The 18893-nt window shown below is 43.4% G+C and overlaps 1 protein-coding gene across 3 annotated transcripts in view; it reads right to left on the bottom strand.

The window, feature by feature from the left end:
• Nucleotides 1-18893, bottom strand: part of TMEM150C (transmembrane protein 150C) — a 99340-nt gene that overhangs the window by 19076 nt on the left and 61371 nt on the right. For all 3 annotated transcript variants that reach the window (XM_080675387.1, XM_080675389.1, XM_080675388.1), the window contains exon 2: nucleotides 902-991. In XM_080675387.1, the coding sequence (XP_080531513.1) occupies nucleotides 902-981 (80 nt within the window). In that variant the 5' untranslated portion in view covers nucleotides 982-991. The remainder of the gene's footprint in view (nucleotides 1-901; nucleotides 992-18893) is intronic.

The raw sequence follows: 18893 nt of genomic DNA, 5'->3' as shown, positions 1-18893 counted from the left end.
TATACCTGCTTTGCATAATTTATTACTCTTGTTACTTTGGGTAACAGAAGAAGGGAGGAGAAATGGGGACTTTAGCAAGGCTGAATTTGTAAACATTTTTGAAAGGTGTTTATAAACACACTACAGGCCCGGTGCACGAAATTCGTGCATGGGGGTGTGTGTCCCTCAGCCCAGCCTGCACCCTCTCCAATCTGGGACCCCTGAAAGGATGTCCGACTGCCCACCTAAATGGGCAGTCGGACATCCCTCTCACAATCCAGGACTGCTGGCTCCCAACTGCTCGCCTACCTGTCTCCCTGATTGCCCCTAACCACTTCTGCCTGCCAGCCTGATCACCCCTAACCACTCCCTGACAGCCTGATTGATGCCTAACTGCCCCCCTGCCAGCCTGATTGCCCCTAACTGCCCTCCCCTGAAGGCCTGGTCACCCCTAACTGCCCTCCCCTGCAGGCCTGGTCACCCCTAACTGCCCTCCCCTGCAGGCCTGTCCCCCTGAACTGCCCTCCCCTGCCGGCCTGGTCCCCCCCAGCTGCTCTCCCTTGCAGGCCTGGGTCTTCCCCAGCCCCTCCCCTGCAGGCCCAGTCACCCCCAACTTCCCTCCTCTGCTGGCCTGGTCACCCCTAACTGCCCTCCCCTGCAGGCTTGATCGCCCCCAACTGCCCTCCCTTGCAGGCCTGGTCCCTCCCAACTGCCCTCCCCTGTGGTGGCCATCTTGTGTCCACATGGGGGCAGCCATCTTTGATCACATGGGGGCAGCCATCTTGTGTCTTGGAGTGACAGTCAATTTGCATATTACTCTTTTATTAGATAGGGTTCCTCTAGATATGCCATAGGCTATGAAAACCACATTGTTATCTACATTGCACCTCAGTCCTTAAATAATAAATAAGAGGATACTCACACTATCCACAATCCAGCCGAAGTAAATAAAGTAAATACAAGAGGTAAAAACATCCATACGCTGCATTTCTTCCCATCCATTCCTGTTTCACTGAAAGAAAATGAACAGGTATTAATAACAAAGACAAAAATGTATGTGACTCAGGACAGATAGGAAGTTTACTTTCATTGAAAAAGAGTGCATTTTATGAAACCACTAGAGGCCCAGTGCACGAAATTCGTGCTTGGGGGGCAGGGAGAGGGGAGGTAGGAGTCCTTCAGCCCGGCCTGCACCCTCTTGCAATCCGGGACCACTGGCTCCTAACTGCTCGCCTGCCTGCCTGCCTGATTGCCCCTAACCCCTTTTCCTGTCTGCCTGATCACCCCTAACCACTTGCCTGACTGCCTGATCGTCCCTAACTGCTTGCCTGCCTGTCTGATGCCCCTAACTGCTTGCCTGCCTGCCTGATCACCCGTAACCACTCTGCCTGCCTGATCTCCCCTAACCACTCGCCTGCCTGCCTGATTGCCCCTAACCATTCTGCCTGCCTGCCTGATTGCCCCTAACCATCCTGCCTACCTGCCTGATCACTCCTACCCCCTGGTCTGCCTGCCTGATTGCCCTTAACTGCCTCTGCCTCTGCCCCCACTGCCGCGGCTTCATCTGGAAAGTCATCCAGAATGATGTTGAAAGGTCGTTCGGCTATCTGGTCTAATTAGCATATTATGCTTTTATAGTTATAGATGGTTCTACATTACAACCACCTACATGAGAAATCCTTGCACAGGTAACATGGATGATTGTTATCCTGCTTTAGCTCAGATATTCCAGAGTCTTTGTTGAGAACTAGTGGAAAATTTCTAATTATGACATTTATCCTTATACAAGTATCGATGCATTTAAGAAACAACAAAAGGGTTTGGGTTAGGACTTGGAGGAGAAGGTTTTGTGTTAGGACTAGGTACCAAAGACAAACTCAAACATACTTTTAGTGCTATTAACATTTATGGATCTATGGGTCCAGCATGTACATATGTCTACAGCTTAGCTAACAAGAATATTAGAAACAAATGGTTACAAAATAAATTAGCAACTCGGGAGGAAATGACAAATGCTTTGCAAATCTGAATTTTTCTCACAAAGTTATTGAACAACAATCTCAGTAGACACTCAAATGAATGATTTGGAAAATGTGTTGTGTGTAACTTTAAATTAGTTCCTACAGACACAATGGGGGGAGGGGGAGGGGAAAAGCCATATGCTAGGCATTTTGGATGTTATATTTTAAAGCAAAAATATATAAATAAAAAAATCCCCCACCAAAATAAAGTGGAAAGCAGAGCTTCAGAGGTGCCTATGAAAAATGATTGGTAGAGAACAGAAAGAAACAACTATCACTTTACTTCTTTGCCCAAAATCATCACAGAAAATCTATTTGAGACACTGGATGCCAACAATCCTTAAGGCAAAAAATACTGGTTCCTGGAAAATAAAATACCCTCGTGATTTCCACAGGTGACCTGATGGCAGAAGGATATGGGATTACATAGAACCTCTAGGGAGAAATTGCTGCTCATTGTTTTGGGTTTTGTAATTAACTGGGAAAAGTCATTTACTGGGGTTTGAACCAGTACTGCCAACATTTCTGGTCACCTCCGTGGTATCTACTTTCACAATGCTGATATTCCACGTGTTGAGAACAGAGAGGGAACATGGCCCTCCTGTTAGCATGGTAGCCTAAGGTGCCAGGAAGGTCTTCGTTCCCAAAACTGACCTACCTGATTAGGTAGATCTTTCAGGCAAGGGGACAGACACCTGGACCTAACATGTTCTTGAACAGTTGTGCTGTCCTCTGAACACCTGTCTGGGTAGGGTTGTTAAATAAATGACAGAATCTAGTTGAAAAACATTAGAAACACTTGCAATCAATCTATACTAATAAAAGGGTAATATGCTAATTAGACCGGATAGACCGGACGTCCTTCCTGACAAAGCTGGGGCCTGGGGGAAGCCTCCCGGGGTCCCGGGTGCCTGCAGCTGTGGCTGGCCCGGGAAAAGCCGGCCCAGGGTTCCGGGTACCTGCCTCGGCAAAGCCGGCCTCGGTACCAGGTGCCTGTGGCTGCCAGAGGCAGAGAAGCCCGGGTCGCGGGTGCCTGCGGCTGGCAAGAGGGAGGGAAGCATGGGTTCTGGTTACCTGCAGCCAGCCAGAGGAGGGAAGCCTGGGTCCCAGGTGCGGGGGCCAAGGCAGAGGCGGTTAAGGGTGATCAGGCAGGCAGGCGAGCAGTTAGGGGCAATCAGGAAGGCAGGCAGGCGAGCAGTTAGGAGTCAGTGGTCCTGGATTATGAGAGGGTGCACGCTGGGCTAAGGGACCCCCCTTCCATGCACAAATTTCGTGCACCGGGCCTCTAGTTCAATATAATCTAATCCACCGCAATTCACAAGAATGCCACCTACTTGTGCCAGGTACTATACTGAGTGTTGGAAATATTTAGGTGAGATCTAATGAATACAGCTACTTTTATGTAATAGTTTATGCAGTATATAAAAACTAGTGTATGAACCAGTGGTACATGATTACTCAGTGTATGTAGTGTGGAAGAATGATGACTAATCTAAGCATACAGAATTAGTTAGTGAGTGTCCATTTATTTATGTCCAGAAATCAATTATGCTAAAATAATCCCATCAGTTAGCTAAGTTGTAGAGGGAGTACAGAAAGCTGTTGACTGAGCGTGTAAACCAAATTATTCTGGATCTGCCCCTGAAATAGGCTGCTCCAACAGGATGTACACAGCTGAAATAGTTACATTGGAATAAGAGTTAGGACACCAAGGTCTCAGCCTTAGCTTTGCCAGTCACTGACTCCAGGGGCCTGAGCAAGTTACTTAAATCTGTAACACCATTTCCCTATTTCGCTGCATGAAGATGGTTGAAATCAAAGAGAGAGAGACAGACATCAAAGACCTAGGATTCACAGGGCGATGGTACTTGTAGGTTAAGCCAAGTGCAGTAGCATATCTTTGCAGTAACAGAATGCTCCAATATGCCCAAAATGATCAGCCCCAGAAGAATTCGTGCCTATAAACCATTTTAAAAACAGACTGGTGAATAAGCCGTAACGCCAACTTATTTATGTACACCGAGAAACACAGCTGCCAAATGGTCCAATACACCGGCTCCTCTTTCAGGAGCGTCTACATGGGAAATCAGAATTTGGAATCAGGAAAATAGAGTGAAGAGAGTTGAGATATTTCTAAGACCATGGCATCAAGTTACAATAGCTTTATGTGCTAATTTACTTTAAAGGAAGCAGCATGGTGTCATGGAAATGGTATGGCAATGCGCAGGACCAAAACCCAGTTCTGCCGTGCACTAGCTGTCTGATCTCTAATAAGTTATTTCATTTCTTAAGTTTAATTACGGAGATAATTAATTATGGAGATAACTGCTACTTTGCCTTTATTTATTGCATAGGCTGTTACATAAAAATAGTTGTATTAGGAGGGGAATAGAAGGAGGGAAATGGGAGATATCTGTAAGCCTCAATGTGTTGTGCTGAGGATTAATGATGAAGTGGTAACACCGCACACATACTATTAACACACGTTCCATAAGTGGCAGCTCTGCCAACTCTAACTCTAAGATCAATGTTAGGACGAGGTCCTCTCCCTCCAAAGCAGGGCTCAGGACAGCTGAACATTTTCTTCTTCTCTGGGCTCCTGCTTTTCCAGGATGCACATACCCTTCCTGATAGAAGTTTCTTTCTTCAGATGGCTCTCCCCAACAATGAGTTAATACCATAACTGTGCACACATATTGAAGGCCTACCTTCCTCAGATTCTCCTCTGTGGTTACTTTTCACTATGCATTGCTTTCCTCATTTTGTTGTGGAAGCATCTAATGGCTACTCTCCTTAATTATTTTATTCTTGTTTAATTCTCATATGTCAACCTCATCTCCAAATTCTGGGAAAATCATACTATACCCCCTGTCTAAGGATAGCTGAAATTGTCCTTTTTTTTTTTTTTTTTTTTTTTTTTTTTAACTCAAAAGGATGCCTTGAGAGGTGAAAAGAATAAGTCTATGGGTAGTTGTATTATTAGCTTCCACTACTTGGGGGCTTCTTTAGGACTTTTACATTGGTTATGCACCTCCCTTTTTTAAATTTTGGAAATAATCGCAAGTTCACATATGAGACATAGTAGAGAGAAATCCTCTATACCCTTCACTCTCTCTCCCCAATAGTAACATCTGTATAACCATAGCACAACATCAATAACCAAGATATTGACATCGATACATCGTTTGATTTCATCGGTTTTACATGCACTCCTCCCTGTGTGTATTTAGTTTTATACCAATTTTACCATGTGTGCACATTTGTGTGATCACCCACACAGTCACGTACAGAACATACAGGTGTTCCTAAAAGGGGCGCCAAAGTTCCCGCCTGTCGTCTTGTTGTATAACCATCCTACTTCCTTCCCCCAAACCCTCCTTCCTAATCGCTGACAACCACTAATCCTTTCTCCACTTCTATAATTTTTGTCATTTCAAGAATGTTACACAAATGGAATTATAGAGCATGTAACCTTCGGGATTGACTTTTTTCACTGAGCCTTCATCTGAGAATTCCTTGGAGATTCATGTAAGGTTTGTGCTCATCAGTGGTCTGGTACCTTTTATTCTTTGGTTGTATTTCATGCTACGGATGTACCCAGTTTGTTTATTCACTGACTACAGCATACCTGGTTGCTTTACTTCCTGTTTATTGCAAATAAAGAAGGTATGTAACGGACATGTAAAGTACAGCATAGGGAATGCAATCATCTATATCATAAAAGGCCTGTGGTGGTGACGCTGTCACGGCATCACGACCAACTACTGGACTCACCAAGAGGTGCACTGATGGTCTGGTGGCGGCGGGTGGGACTCCTGGGTCCCATGGTGGCCGCAGCGCGTGGGACTTCAGAGGCGTCGCAGGGCGCCGGCAGCATTTGAGGAGCATCTCAGGCTGCGGGCAGCGTCCGCGGAGCATGCAAGGTTTCGCGGGGCGGCAGACATGGCCCTGATTTAATCGTGTGCTGAGCCTCTAGTATTTAATAATGATGGATGGTGCAGGTGGGTACTAGGAGTATCTGGAGGAACACTTTGTAAAGTATATGATTATCTAACCACTGTGCTGTACACCTGAAGCTAATACAAAATAATACTGAATGTAAACTGTAATTGAAAAATAAAAATTTTAAAATAAAATTAAGCACACAATTAAAAAAAAGAAGCTATGAAGTGTGAACATAAGTTTTTATTTCTCTGCAATAAAGGCCCAAGACTGCACTTGTTGGGCAGTATGATACTTTCATGAATAGTGTTTAAAGAATCCGTTTCCTGAGTAGCTGTACCATTTTATATTCCTAACAGCAAGGTAGGATTGATCCGGTGTCTTCACATCCTTATCACCATTGGTGGTATCACTATTTAGTGTTAGCACTAAATAATTGGTGATAATTCGTGTTACCACTATTTGTTATGTTAGCCATTCTGACAGGCATGCACCGATATCTCATTGTGGTTTTAATTTGCATTTCCCTGCTGGCTAGTCATGTGGAATATCTTTTCATGTACTTATTTGCCATCTGTATATCCTCTTCAGTGAAATGTCTGTACCTGGCTTTTACCCATTTACAAGTGGACTATTTTATTATGGTTGAGAATGAAAAACAGTTTGAAGTGCTTTGTAAATTCTAGACACAAGTCCTTTTTCAGATAGCAGTTTGCAAATACTCTTCCAAGTCTGTAGCTTATCTCTTTATCTACTCAACAGGGTTTTATGTAAAAAATTTTATTTATTTATTTATTGTTGTGTGTGAATTAAAATATATATAACATAAAAGTCTTATCATTTTAAGTGTACAATAGAGTGGTATTAAGTACATTCACATTGTTGTGCAACCATCACCACCATTCATCTCCAGAACTTTTCATCATCCCAAACTAAAACTGTACTCATCCTATATAATAAAAGCCCAGCGACCGAAAAGGTGGAATGACCAGAATGATCAGAGACCAGAACTACTGTGGCCCCTCGCCCTGGCCAGCCCCACCCCCCAGTGGGGACCCCCTGATTGGGGGTGGAGCCGGCCTGCAAACCACTAGAGGCCCCTCGACCCGGCTGGCCCCGTCCCCCAGCAGGGACCACCACCCTGACCAGGGCCCCATTAGGGCAGGCTGGCCAGCCCGCACCCGTGCACCAGGCCTCTATCCTATATAATAAAAGGGTAATATGCAAATTGATCCTAACAGTGGAACAACCAGACAATCATTCGACCAGTCACTATGAGGTGCACTGACCACCTCTCGGTCCCTTTCCCTGGCCAGTAGCCTCCAATCACCTGATGGCAAATGGGGAAGTGGGGGTGGGTGGCGGGGGACATGGGTGGTGCCCATCCCACCAGTCACTCCACACACAGAGGGCAACAACCCACCAGTCACTCCACACACAGAGGGCAACACGCAGCAGGGGTGGGGCCAGCGAGCAGGTGGGAACGGCTGACCTCTCGGGCCCATCCCCCAGCTGTCAGGCTCCGATCGCCCGTTGGCGAATGCAGAACCAGGGATGGGTGGCAATGGGGGTGGGGCCGGCTGTGAGCAGCCGGGGAAGATGGCCCTGATCACAGGCCAGGACTAGGGACCATACCCATGCATGAATTTCATGTGCCGGGCCTCTAGTCTCTCTATATAAAAGCCTAAGCAGCCGTCCGACCAGCCAACCATTTGACCGGTAGCTATAATGCGCACTGACCACCAGGGGGTAGATGCTCAACGCAGGAGTGGAAACCACAGGCATGGAAACAGGAACAGACTGATGAATCTCAGAGGGAAAGGGGGAGGGGGGAGGTTGGGAAGAGGTTAACCCAAGATCTTATATACATAATAGAAGCCTGGTGCACGGATTTGTGCACTGGTGGGGTCCCTTGGCCTGGCCTGTGCCCTCTCGCAATCCGGGACCCCTCGGGGAATGACAGAGAGCTGGTTTCAGCCTGATCCCCGCAGGCCAGGCTGAAGGATCCCACTGGTGCATGAATCCATGCACCAGGCCTCTAGTTAAATAATAGCTCTCCATTCCCACCTTTCCCAGCCTCTGGCAACAACCATTCTACTTTTTATCTCTATGAATTTGACTATGCTAGGTACTTTATATAAGTGAAGGTATTTGCCTTTTTATATCTGGCTTATTTTACTTAGCATAATGTCCTCACAGTTCATCCATCATGTATCATGTATCAGAATTTCATTCCTTTTTAAGGCTGAATAACATGTCATTGTATGTATATACTACGTTTTTTATCCCTTCATCCGTGGGTAGACAAGGATTTGGGAAGTTTCACCTTTGGGCTGTTGTGAATAATGCTAGGAATATAGGTGTACAAATATCTGTTCAAGTTTCTGCTTTCAGTTCTTTGGGGTATATACCAAGGAGAGGAATTGTAGGTACTTGGTGGTCATATGGTAATGCTATGTTTAATTTTTCGAGAAACCATCATGGCAGCCGCACCGCACCGTCTTACATGCCCACCAGCAAGGGTTCCAATTTCTCCACATCCTCACAAACGCTTGTGGATTTTAGTTTTTTTACCCTAATAGGTACAAAGTGGTATCTTATAGTGGGTTTGGTTTGTATTTCCCTAATGATTAGTGATGTTGAGTATTTTTCATGTGCTTATTGGCCATTTTAAAAAACTTCTTTATTGTTTAAAGTATTACATACATCTCCTTTTACCCCACTGACCTCTCCCCAGCCGTTCCCACCCCTCAGCACATGCCCTCACTCCCCACCCCTACTGTCAGTGTCCATTGGCTATGCTTATATGCATGCATACAAGTCCTTTGGTTGATTTCTTACCCCACCTCACCCTCTCTCCTGCCTTCTCTCTGAGGTTGGATGGTCTGTTCGATGCTTCTATGTCTCTGGATCTATTTTTGTTTCATCAGTTTATGTTGTTCATTATATTCCACAAATGAATGAGATTATGTGATATTTATCTTTCTCCAAATGGCTTATTTTGCTTAGCATAATGCTTTCCAGGTCCATCGATGCTGTTGCAAATGGTAAGAGTTCTTTCTTTTTTACAGCAGCATAGTATTCCATTGTGTAGATGTACCACTGTTTTTTAATCGATTCATCTGCTGATGGGCACTTAGGCTGTTTCCAAATGTTAGCTATTGTAAATTGTGCTGCTGTGAACATAAGGGTGCACATATCCTTTCTGGTTGGTGTTTCTGATTTCTTTGGCTATATTTCTACAAGTGGGATTACTGGATCAAATGGGAGTTCCATTTTTAATTTTTTGAGGAAACGCCATACTGTTTCCCACAGTGGCTGCACCAGTCTGCATTCCCACCAGCAGTGCATGAGGGTTCCTTTTTCTCCATATCCTCACCAGCACTTGAGATTTGTTGATTTGTTGATGATAGCCATTCTGACAGGTGTGAGATGGTATCTCATTGTCATTTTGATTTGCATCTCTTGGATGATTAGTGACTTTGAGCATATTTTCATATGTCTCTTGGCCTTCTCTATGTCCTCGAACAGGAGTGGTGAAAGTGGGCATCCCAGTCTTGTTCCTGTTCTTAGGGAAAGGGTTTTAGTTTTTCCCCATTGGGTCTGATGTTGGCTGTAGGTTTGTCATATATAGCTTTTATTATGTTGAGGTATGATCCCTCTATTCCCACTTTGCTAAGAGTTTTTATCAAGAAAGGGTGTTGGATTTTGTCAAATGCTTTTTTCTTCATCGATTGATATGATTATATAATTTTTATTTCTCAATTTGTTTATGTGATGTATCACATTTATTGATTTGCGGATATTTTACCATCCTTGCATCCCCGGGATAAATCCCACTTGGTCATGGTGTATGATCTTTCTGATGTACTGCTGGATCTGATTTGCTAGAATTTTGTTGAGGATTTTGGCATCTATGTTCATGAGGGATATTGGCCTGTAGTTCTCTTTCTTTGTAGTGTCTTTATTTGGTTTTGGGATTAGGGTAATGCTGGCTTCATAGAAAGAGCTTGGAAGTGTGCCTTCCTCTTGAATTTTTTGGAATAGTCTGAGGAGGATAGGTTTTAGTTGTTTGAATGTTTGGTAAAACTCCTCTGTGAAGCTATCAGGACCAGGGCTTTTGTTTGCTGGAAGTTTTTTTATTACAGCTTCAATTTCATCAGTAGTTATCAGCCTATTCAGGTTTTTTTACTCTTCCTGATTGAATTTTGGAAGACTGTATTTTTCTAGGAGTATGTCCATTTTGTCTAGGTTGTCCAGTTTGTTGAAGTAGAGTTGTTCATAGTATTTTTTTTACAATCCTTTGTATGTTGGGGGCTGCGGGAGGTGGGGGGTGGGAATCAGTTGTTACTTCACCTCTTTCATTTCTGATTTTGTTTATTTGGGTCCTCTCTCTTTGTTTCTTGGTGAGCCTGGCTAGAGGTTCATCAACCTTGTTTATCCTTTCAAAGAACCAGCTCTTGGTTTCATTGATCTTTTGTATTGTTGTGTTTTTTTTTTTTTTTTTTTTTTTTTTTTTTGGTTTTTTTTTTGTCTCTATGTCATTTATTTCTGCTCTGATCTTTATTATTTCCTTCCTTATGCTTACTCTGGGCTTTTCTTGCTGCTCTCTTTCTAATTCTTTAAGTTTTAGTGTTAGATAATTTATTACCAGTTTTTCTTGTTTTATGAGGTAGGCCTGTAAAGCTATGAACTTCCCTCTCAGGACTGCTTTCACTGTGTCCCATAGATTTTGGATTGTTGTGCTTTCACTGTCATTTGTTTCCAGGATGTTTTTTATTTCTTCTTTGATCTCTTTGCTAACCCAATCATTGTTTAATAGCATGCTATTTAGCCTCCAGGTGTTTGATTTTTTTTTCATTGTTTTTATTGTAGTTGATTTCTAATTTTATGCCATTGTGATCTGAAAAGATGCTTGATATGATTTCTATCTTCTTGAATTTGAAGAGAATTTGCCTGTGTCCCAATACGTGGCCTATCTTTGAAAATGTTCCATATGCACTTTAGAAGAATGTATATTCTGTAGCTTTAGGGTGAATTGTTCTGAAGATGTCTATTAGTTCCATCTGATCTAGTGAGTCATTTAGTATTGCTGTTTCTTTGATGATTTTTTGTTTAGGGGATTTATCCAGTGGTGTCAATGAGATATTAAAGTCCCCTGCTATGATTGTATTGCTGTCAATCTCTTCCTTGATATCTTCCAGAAGTTTTTTTTTTTTAATGTATTTGGGTGCTCCTATATTGGGTGCATATATGTTTACCAGAATTATATGCTCTTATTGAATTGCTCCTATTAGTATTACGAAGTGGATCTTCTTATCTCTTGTTATGGCTTTCACTTTGAGGTCTATTTTGTCAGATATAAGTATTGCTACCCCAGCTTTTTTTTCATTTTCATTTGCCTGAAAGATATTTTTCCATCCCTTCACTTTCAGTCTGTGTGAGTCCCTTGTTCTGAGGTGGGTCTCTTGTAGACAGAAAATATATGGGTCATGTTTTCTTATCCATTCAGCTACCCTATGTCTTTTGATTGGAACATTTAATCCATTTACATTTATTATTGATAGGTACTTGTTTGTTGTCATTTTTATTCTTTATGCCTGTGTTCCTTCTTCCCTTTCTATTTCTTCTTTGTACAGCAGTCCCTTTAGCATTTCTTGCATTCCTGGGTTGGTGGTAATAAACTCCCTTAGCCTTTTTTTTTTCCTTTGGTCTGTGAAGCTCCTGATTTCAGCTTCAATTTTGAATGATAGCCTTGCTGGGTATAGTATTCTTGGATTCAATCTCTTGCTTTGCAAATAAATTCCCTTCTGGCCTGATGTGTTTCTGTTGAGAAATCAGTTGATACTCTAATGGAATATCCCTTGTAGGTAACTTTCTGTCCCTCTCCAGCAGCCTTTAAGATTCTTATGTTTTTGCTGATGTTTGCCAATTTAATTACAATGTGTCTTGGTGTTGTTCTCTTTGGGTTCATCTTATTGGTACCCTGTATGCTTCTTGGGCTTGTGTGATTTTTTTCTTCCCAATATCAGGGAAGTTTTCTGTCATTATTTCTTTAAACAGGTTTTCTATTCCTTGCTGGCTTCCTCTCCTTCTGGCACCCCTATTAAGTGGATGTTGTTTCATTTTGTGTTGTCCCAAAGCTCCCTTAGGCTTTCCTTCTGCTTTTTAAGTTTTTTTTTCCCCAGTAGCTGCTCTGCTTGGATGTTTTTTTCTACCCTGTCTTCTAACTCACCAATGCTGTCCTCAGCTTCCTCTAGTCTACTGTTGAACCCTTCCAGTGTGTTCTTTATTGCAGCTATGTCATTCTTCATTTCTGCTTGATTCTTACAGATGTTGAATCTGTCTTTCATCCTTTTCAGCATCCTTATAACCATTGCTCTGAATTCTTTATCTGACAAATTGCTTGCCTCCATTTCATTTCTTTCTTTTCTGGTGATTCCTCCTTTTCTTTTTTATGGGGTTTGTTTCTTTGTCCCCCCATTTTTGCTGTTCCTTTGTGATTGTTTCTATGTATTAGATCAAACTGCTATGCCACCCAGATTTTTTGAGTTTGTCTTATATAATAGATGTTTTATGGGACCCAGTGGTGCAATCTCTAAGGTCTTCTGGGCTGGGTATTCTAGGGATGCCCCCTACTTGGGATATTTGGGTTCTCTATTTGGTATGGTTGGGTCTTGAGTGTTATTGTCCCATTTGTAGATGGAATCTCCTCTCAGGGTGTCTGGTTATGTGGCTCACTCTTTGCCATGTTGACTGAACAACACAACATACAACTCGACAAGACATGACACAAAGGGAACAAAACACAAATGTACTCATGACACCGATAACCCCAATAAAAGTGACCACCAGAGAAAAGAGAATTAAGAGAGAGAAAAGAGAGCAAAATGATATTGAGAATAAAAAAGGTAAGGGAGAAAATAATAGGGGAGAAAACACCACAAAACAAACAACCCAAAAAAATATGCAAACAACAAACAGCTAGAAAAAGGGGGAGACAGAATCTGCAGAGGCAGAGCTTATATACAGAAAGTAAGGTTAAGGAATTGGATGAATAGGGGAAGGACCACAGTTCAGTATGGAGGAGGTAGAAAGAGAATGAGTGAATAAGAAGAAAATAAATAAATAAATAAGATAAAACAAAAACTTTTTAAAATTAATTTATTTATTCATTTATTTTTGGAAAGTGAGAATAAAGGAGAGAGCAGATAGGCTTGAGTTTAATGAGTGGAACTCATTAAACAATTAGGAGAATAAGAAAGCATAAGAGGAGAGGAAAAACAAAAGCATAAAAAAATTGACTAGCGAAGAAAGAAAAAAGAGAAGTGTTCATGGACTTTGAGCAGGGGAGAGGAAATGAGATATATGAGTAAGCCAACAGAGACTACAATAATAACACATCAATAAAGCAGATAAAGATCAATTTTTAACAAGGGATAAAGAGAAAGGAAAGAGAAGAACTAAAGTGGGGACGGGAGAAGAGAAAACAGGATGAAAAAGGGAGGAATGAGGAAGAAAAGGGTGGATAAAAAGACAAAAGAAAATAACAATAAAAAATAAAAATAGAATAAAGAAAAAAATGAAAAAACAAACAAAAATATAGAAAAAAATTTGTTTTTAAAATAAAAGCTGAAAAATAAAAAAGTGAACTGTTGTTCACTTAAGCTGAGTTTTAATGCCCCATGGGGGCTCTTTTAAGACCTCACTCTTCTGTTCTGTCTGCCATTTCTCAGTTTCCTGTTAGGTAGTTAGCACTGGGTTGACGTGCCAAGCGATCCATGCTCCTCTGTTTGTGTCTATCCCACAGCCTTGGCTGCAAGCAGGCGGGGCAAATCTGCCCTCTTTGCCTGTCTGCCTGCTGTCAATCTTAATCACTCAAGCAACTATTTCTGACAGGGCTTTAGATGGGAGTGGTGCTGTATCACTTTCCAGGACTGAACAGCCCCTCTTCAACCCAGTCCCTGAGGGTTCTTTGGGGCTATTCAGAATCTTTGTTTCCTTTGTAAAGCTCATGGTGTAGGCTGGGTGTGGCTGTATTAGCTGTTGGGAGGGGCTGGCTCTTCAGGAGAAAAATGGCTGCTTAGGTTTGGAAGGTCACGAATGCCTCAGTGCCAGATTCCTGGTCACCTCTCCCCAACCCACTCTCCTCCACAGCCTCTCCCTAGACTCCACAAATCTGCACCTCTACCTGCACCACAGCCTCAGGTGAGTGTTTGTAATTGAAAGGTCCTATAAACTGGGCTTAGCGAATAAAAGCAAAGACAACACAGAGGCAAAACAACCACGCAACTGCAAGTCTCCCCCCTCCCCCCAGCTCCACACTGCTTGGACAGGTCTTCAGGCTACCTTTCTGGGTACAGACTCTCATGACTGTGGACTTAGATCTAGATTCCCCAGCCGCCAGCAGCCCTGTGGACTTCCTTTCCACAGTTGGCCCAGTGGTCACACATCTCTCTCTCCAGCCCAGATCCCTGATCCTACCAGGTGTCCTCTGCCCTTCCCAGCTGCAAACTGTCTCACCAGCTGTGTCTAATTTGCCAACTCTGAGCAGATGTTCTCTGATTTAGTTGCTCCTTCTATCTGGTCTGAGACAAGGTGCAGGACATGTCTGCCTATTCAGCTACCATTTTTCCAGATTTATATCTTCTTTGGAGATATGTCTACTCATGTCTTCTGCACATTTTAAAATTGGGTTGTTTTTTGTTGTAGGAGTAGGAGTTCTTTATATATTCTGAATATAAATCCCTTATCACATTCATGATATACAAAATTTTCTCCCATTAGGTGAGTTGCCTTTTTATTCTGCTGAGAGTGTCTTTTGATGCACAAAAATTTTAAATGTCAATGAAGGCCAATTTATCTATTTTTTTGTTGTTTCCCATGTTTTTGATGTTCTATCCAAAAATATCACTGCCAAATCCAATGTCATGAGACTTACAGTTTTTACTCCTCCCATTTAGGTCTTTGATCCATTTTGAGTTAATTTTTTATATGGTACAAAGTAGCTTTGCTGGTATGTTAATATGCAGAACCATTTGTTTAAAAGACTATCTTTACCCCATTGAATGACCTTGGCACTTAACAGGCTTTTTTGCAGAACAAAAGGTTTTTAATTTTGATAAGATGCAACTTACCGACTGAGGAGACAAAATGGCAGCGGAACAGACAGATGTGTCCCGAGCCTTGTCCCGGAGCAGATAGAAAGAACAGCTGAAACGAATAACATCCAACCCGAATTGGCGAAGGAGACTCAGCTGTGTGAGCAGTCTGTCCCACCACCCCCGTCCGAGGAGCAGCAGCCCTGGGAGCAGCCTGCCCCAGGCCTAAGAGCAGCAGCCTCACGTGGCCTGCCCCTGTCCAAGGAGCAGCAGCTGTGTGAGTGGTCCGCCCCCCTGTCCGAGGAGCAGCAGTCCTGGGAGCAGCCCACCCCAGGCCTAAGAGCAGCAGCCACATGTGGCCTGCCCCTGTCCAAGGAGCAGCAGCTGTGTGAGTGGCCCACTCCCCCATCGGAGGAGCAGCAGCCCTATGAGCAGCCCCCCCCAGGCCTAAGAGCAGCAGCCTCACATGGTCTGCCCCTGTCCAAGGAGCAGCAGCTGTGTGAGTGGCCCACTCCCCCATCCGAGGAGCAGCAATGACGCGAGCAGTCCACCCCATCCGAGGAGCAGCAGCCACAAGAGCAGCCCACCCACATTTGAGGAGCAGCAGCCCTGCACAGCCCGCCCCCATACGAGGAGCAGCAGCTGTGCGAGCAGCCTGGCCCTGGACAAGGAACAGCAGCACAGAGAGTAGCCCACCCCCATTCGAGGAGCAGAAGCCCTCCAGGCAGCCTACCCCAGACAAAGGAGCAGCAGCCAAACAAACAGACTGCCTACGTCCAAGGAGCAGCAGTCCTGTGCAGCCCACACTGGTCCGAGGAGCGGTAGCCACACGCAGCCTGCACCTAACCGATGAGCAGCAGCTGGGTGAGCAGCCCACCCCATCCGAGGAGCAGCAGCCACACGAGCAGACTGCCCACATCAGAGGAGCGGCAGTCCTGTGCTGCCTGCACTGGTCCGAGGAGCAGCAGACACACGCAACCTGAACCTGTCCAATGAGCAGCAGCTGGGTGAGGGGCCCACCCCCGTCCGAGGAGCAGCAGCCGCACGTGCAGCTCATTCCCACCTGAGGAGCAACAGCCAAGCAAGCAGCCCATCCCCCGTCTGAGGAGCAGCAGCTGCATGAGTAGCCTGCACCCGGACGAGGAGCACCAGCCCGGCAACCAACCTGCCCCTGTCCAAGAAGCGGCAGCCTCACGAGCAGCCCGCCCCATCTGAGCATAAGCGTGCAGCCAGCCCCAATCCGTGGAGCAGCAGCCACGTGAGCAGTCTGCCCCTATCTGAGGAGCAGCAGCCATGTGAGCAGCTCACCCCCCATCCAAGAAACAGCAGCTGTGCGAACAGCCCTCCCCACCAGCCAGAGGAGTCACCACTGCTGCCAACAGCACCCACCGGAGGAGCCGCTGCCAACTGAGGAGCAGCCACTTCAGTGACCGCCTGAGGAGCAACCGCAGCCCGAGGAGACATTGCCACCCAAGGAGCAGCCCCTGCACGACTCTACATCTAGATCAATCAGTGGGTAGACAAAGAAACCACGAAAGGAAAGAAAAGGTGGAATCGCCAGAAAAGCAGGTAAGCAAAAGAGAGGCATGCAATATGTCAGAAAAAGAATTCAGAATAAGGGTCATACAGTTCATAAACCGCATGGAGGAAAAAATCAGCAACTTACGTAAGAATCAAGAAGAAATGAAGAGTGATATAGGTGCAATAAAAAAACACCATGGAAAGTTTCAACAGTAGGCTAGGAGAAGCAGAGGACCAAATTAGCGAATTAGAAGACAGGGAAACAAAACACACCCAAACTGAACTGTAATTGGAGAAAAAAATTAAAAGACAGGAGGAGAGCCTAAGAGAGCTATGGGACAGCATGAAACAAGGCAACATATGAATAATAGGGGTTCCAGAACAACAGGAAGAGGAACAAGGGTTAGAAAACCTATTTGAAGAAATAATGTCAGAAAACTTCCCTGATGTGGGGAAGAAAAAAGTAACACAAGCTCAGAGAGTCCCAAACAAGATGAACCTGAAAAGACCCACACCAAGACACATCATAATTACGATGGCAAATGTTCAGGACAAAGAGAGAATCCTAAGGGCTGCAAGAGAGAGATAGAAAGTTACATACAAGGGAGCTCCCATTAGATTATCAAATGATTTCTCAACGGAAACACATCAGGCCAGAAAAGAATGGAAGGAAATTTACAAAGTGATCCAAAGCAAGGGACTGAATCCAGAATACTCTATCCAGCAAGGCTATCATTCAAAATTGAAGGGGAAATAAGGAGCTTCACTGATTTAAAAAAAAAAAAGCTAAGGGAATTTATCACTACCAAGCCAGCAATGCAAGAAATGCTAAAGGGACTGGTATTAAAAAAAAGAAAAAAGAAAGAAAGAACACAGGCACAAAAAATAAAAATGGCTACAAACAATTACCTTTCAAGAATAACTTTAAACGTAAACGGACTAAATGCTCCAATCAAAAGACATTAAGTGAGTGAATGGATAAAAAAACATGACCCATACATATGCTATCTACAAGAGACCCACCTTAGAACAAGGGACTCACACAGACTGAAAGTGAAGGGATGGAAAAATATCTTTCAGGCAAATGGAAATGAAAAAAAAGCTGGGGTAGCAATACTTATATCTGACAAAATAGACCTCAAAGTGAAGGCCATAACAAGAGATATAGAAGGCCATTTTATAATACTAAAGGGATTGATACAACAAGAAGATATAACCCTGATAAACATATATGCACCCAAATGCAGGAGCACCCAGACACATTAAAAAAAACTCCTGAAAGATATCAAGGGAGAGATCAACAACAATACAATCATAGTAGGGGACTTTAATACACTACTGACATCACTGGATAAATCCTCTAGACAAAAAATCAGCAAAGAAACAGCAATCCTAAATGACTCACTAGATCAGATGGACTTAATTGACATCTTCAGAACATTTCACCCCAAAGCCACAGAATATACGTTCTTCTCAAGTGCACATGGGACATTTTCAAAAATAGACCACATATTGGGTCACAAGCAAAGTCTCCCCAAATTCAAGAAGATTGAAATCATATCAAGCATTTTCTCAGACCACAATGCTATAATATTAGAAATAAACTACAATAAAAACAGCCCAAAAATCCAAACACTTGGAAGCTGAATAGCATGCTATTAAACAGTGATTGGGTTACCAAAGAGATCAAAGAAGAAATTAAAAACATCCTGGAAACTAATGACAATAAAAACACAACAATCCAAAATTTATGGGACACAATGAAAGCAGTCCTGAGAGGGAAGTTTATAGCGCTACAGGCCTACCTCAAAAAACAAGAAAAAATGGTAATAAATCATCTAACTCTACAACTCAAAGATTTAGAAAGAGAGCAACAAGAAAAGCCCAGAGTGAGTAGAAGGAAGGAGATAATAAAGATCAGAGCAGAAATAAATGACATAGAGACCAAAAACAAAACAAAACAAAACAAAACAATACAAAAGATCAATGAAACCAAGAGCTGGTTTTTTGAAAGGATAAACAAGCTTGATGAACCTCTAGCCAGGCTCACCAAGAAGCAAACAGAGAGGACCTGAATAAACAAAATCAGAAATGAAAGAGGTGAAATAACAACAGATCCCACCGAAATACAAAAGATTGTTAAAAAATACTATGAACAACTCTATTCCAACAAACTAGACAACCTGGAGGAAATGGACATATTCCTAGAAAAATATAACCTTCCAAAACTCAATCAGGAAGATTCTAAAAATCTTAATAGGCCAATAACTATGGAAGAAATTGAAGCAGTCATCAAAAAGCTTCCAGCAAACAAAAGCCCGGGGTCAGA

This window comes from Plecotus auritus, assembly GCF_963455305.1.
Source record: "Plecotus auritus genome assembly, chromosome: 1".
NCBI classification, from domain to species: domain Eukaryota; kingdom Metazoa; phylum Chordata; class Mammalia; order Chiroptera; family Vespertilionidae; genus Plecotus; species Plecotus auritus.
Note: the sequence above shows the minus strand (reverse complement) of the source record. Positions and strands in the feature narration are given on the sequence as shown.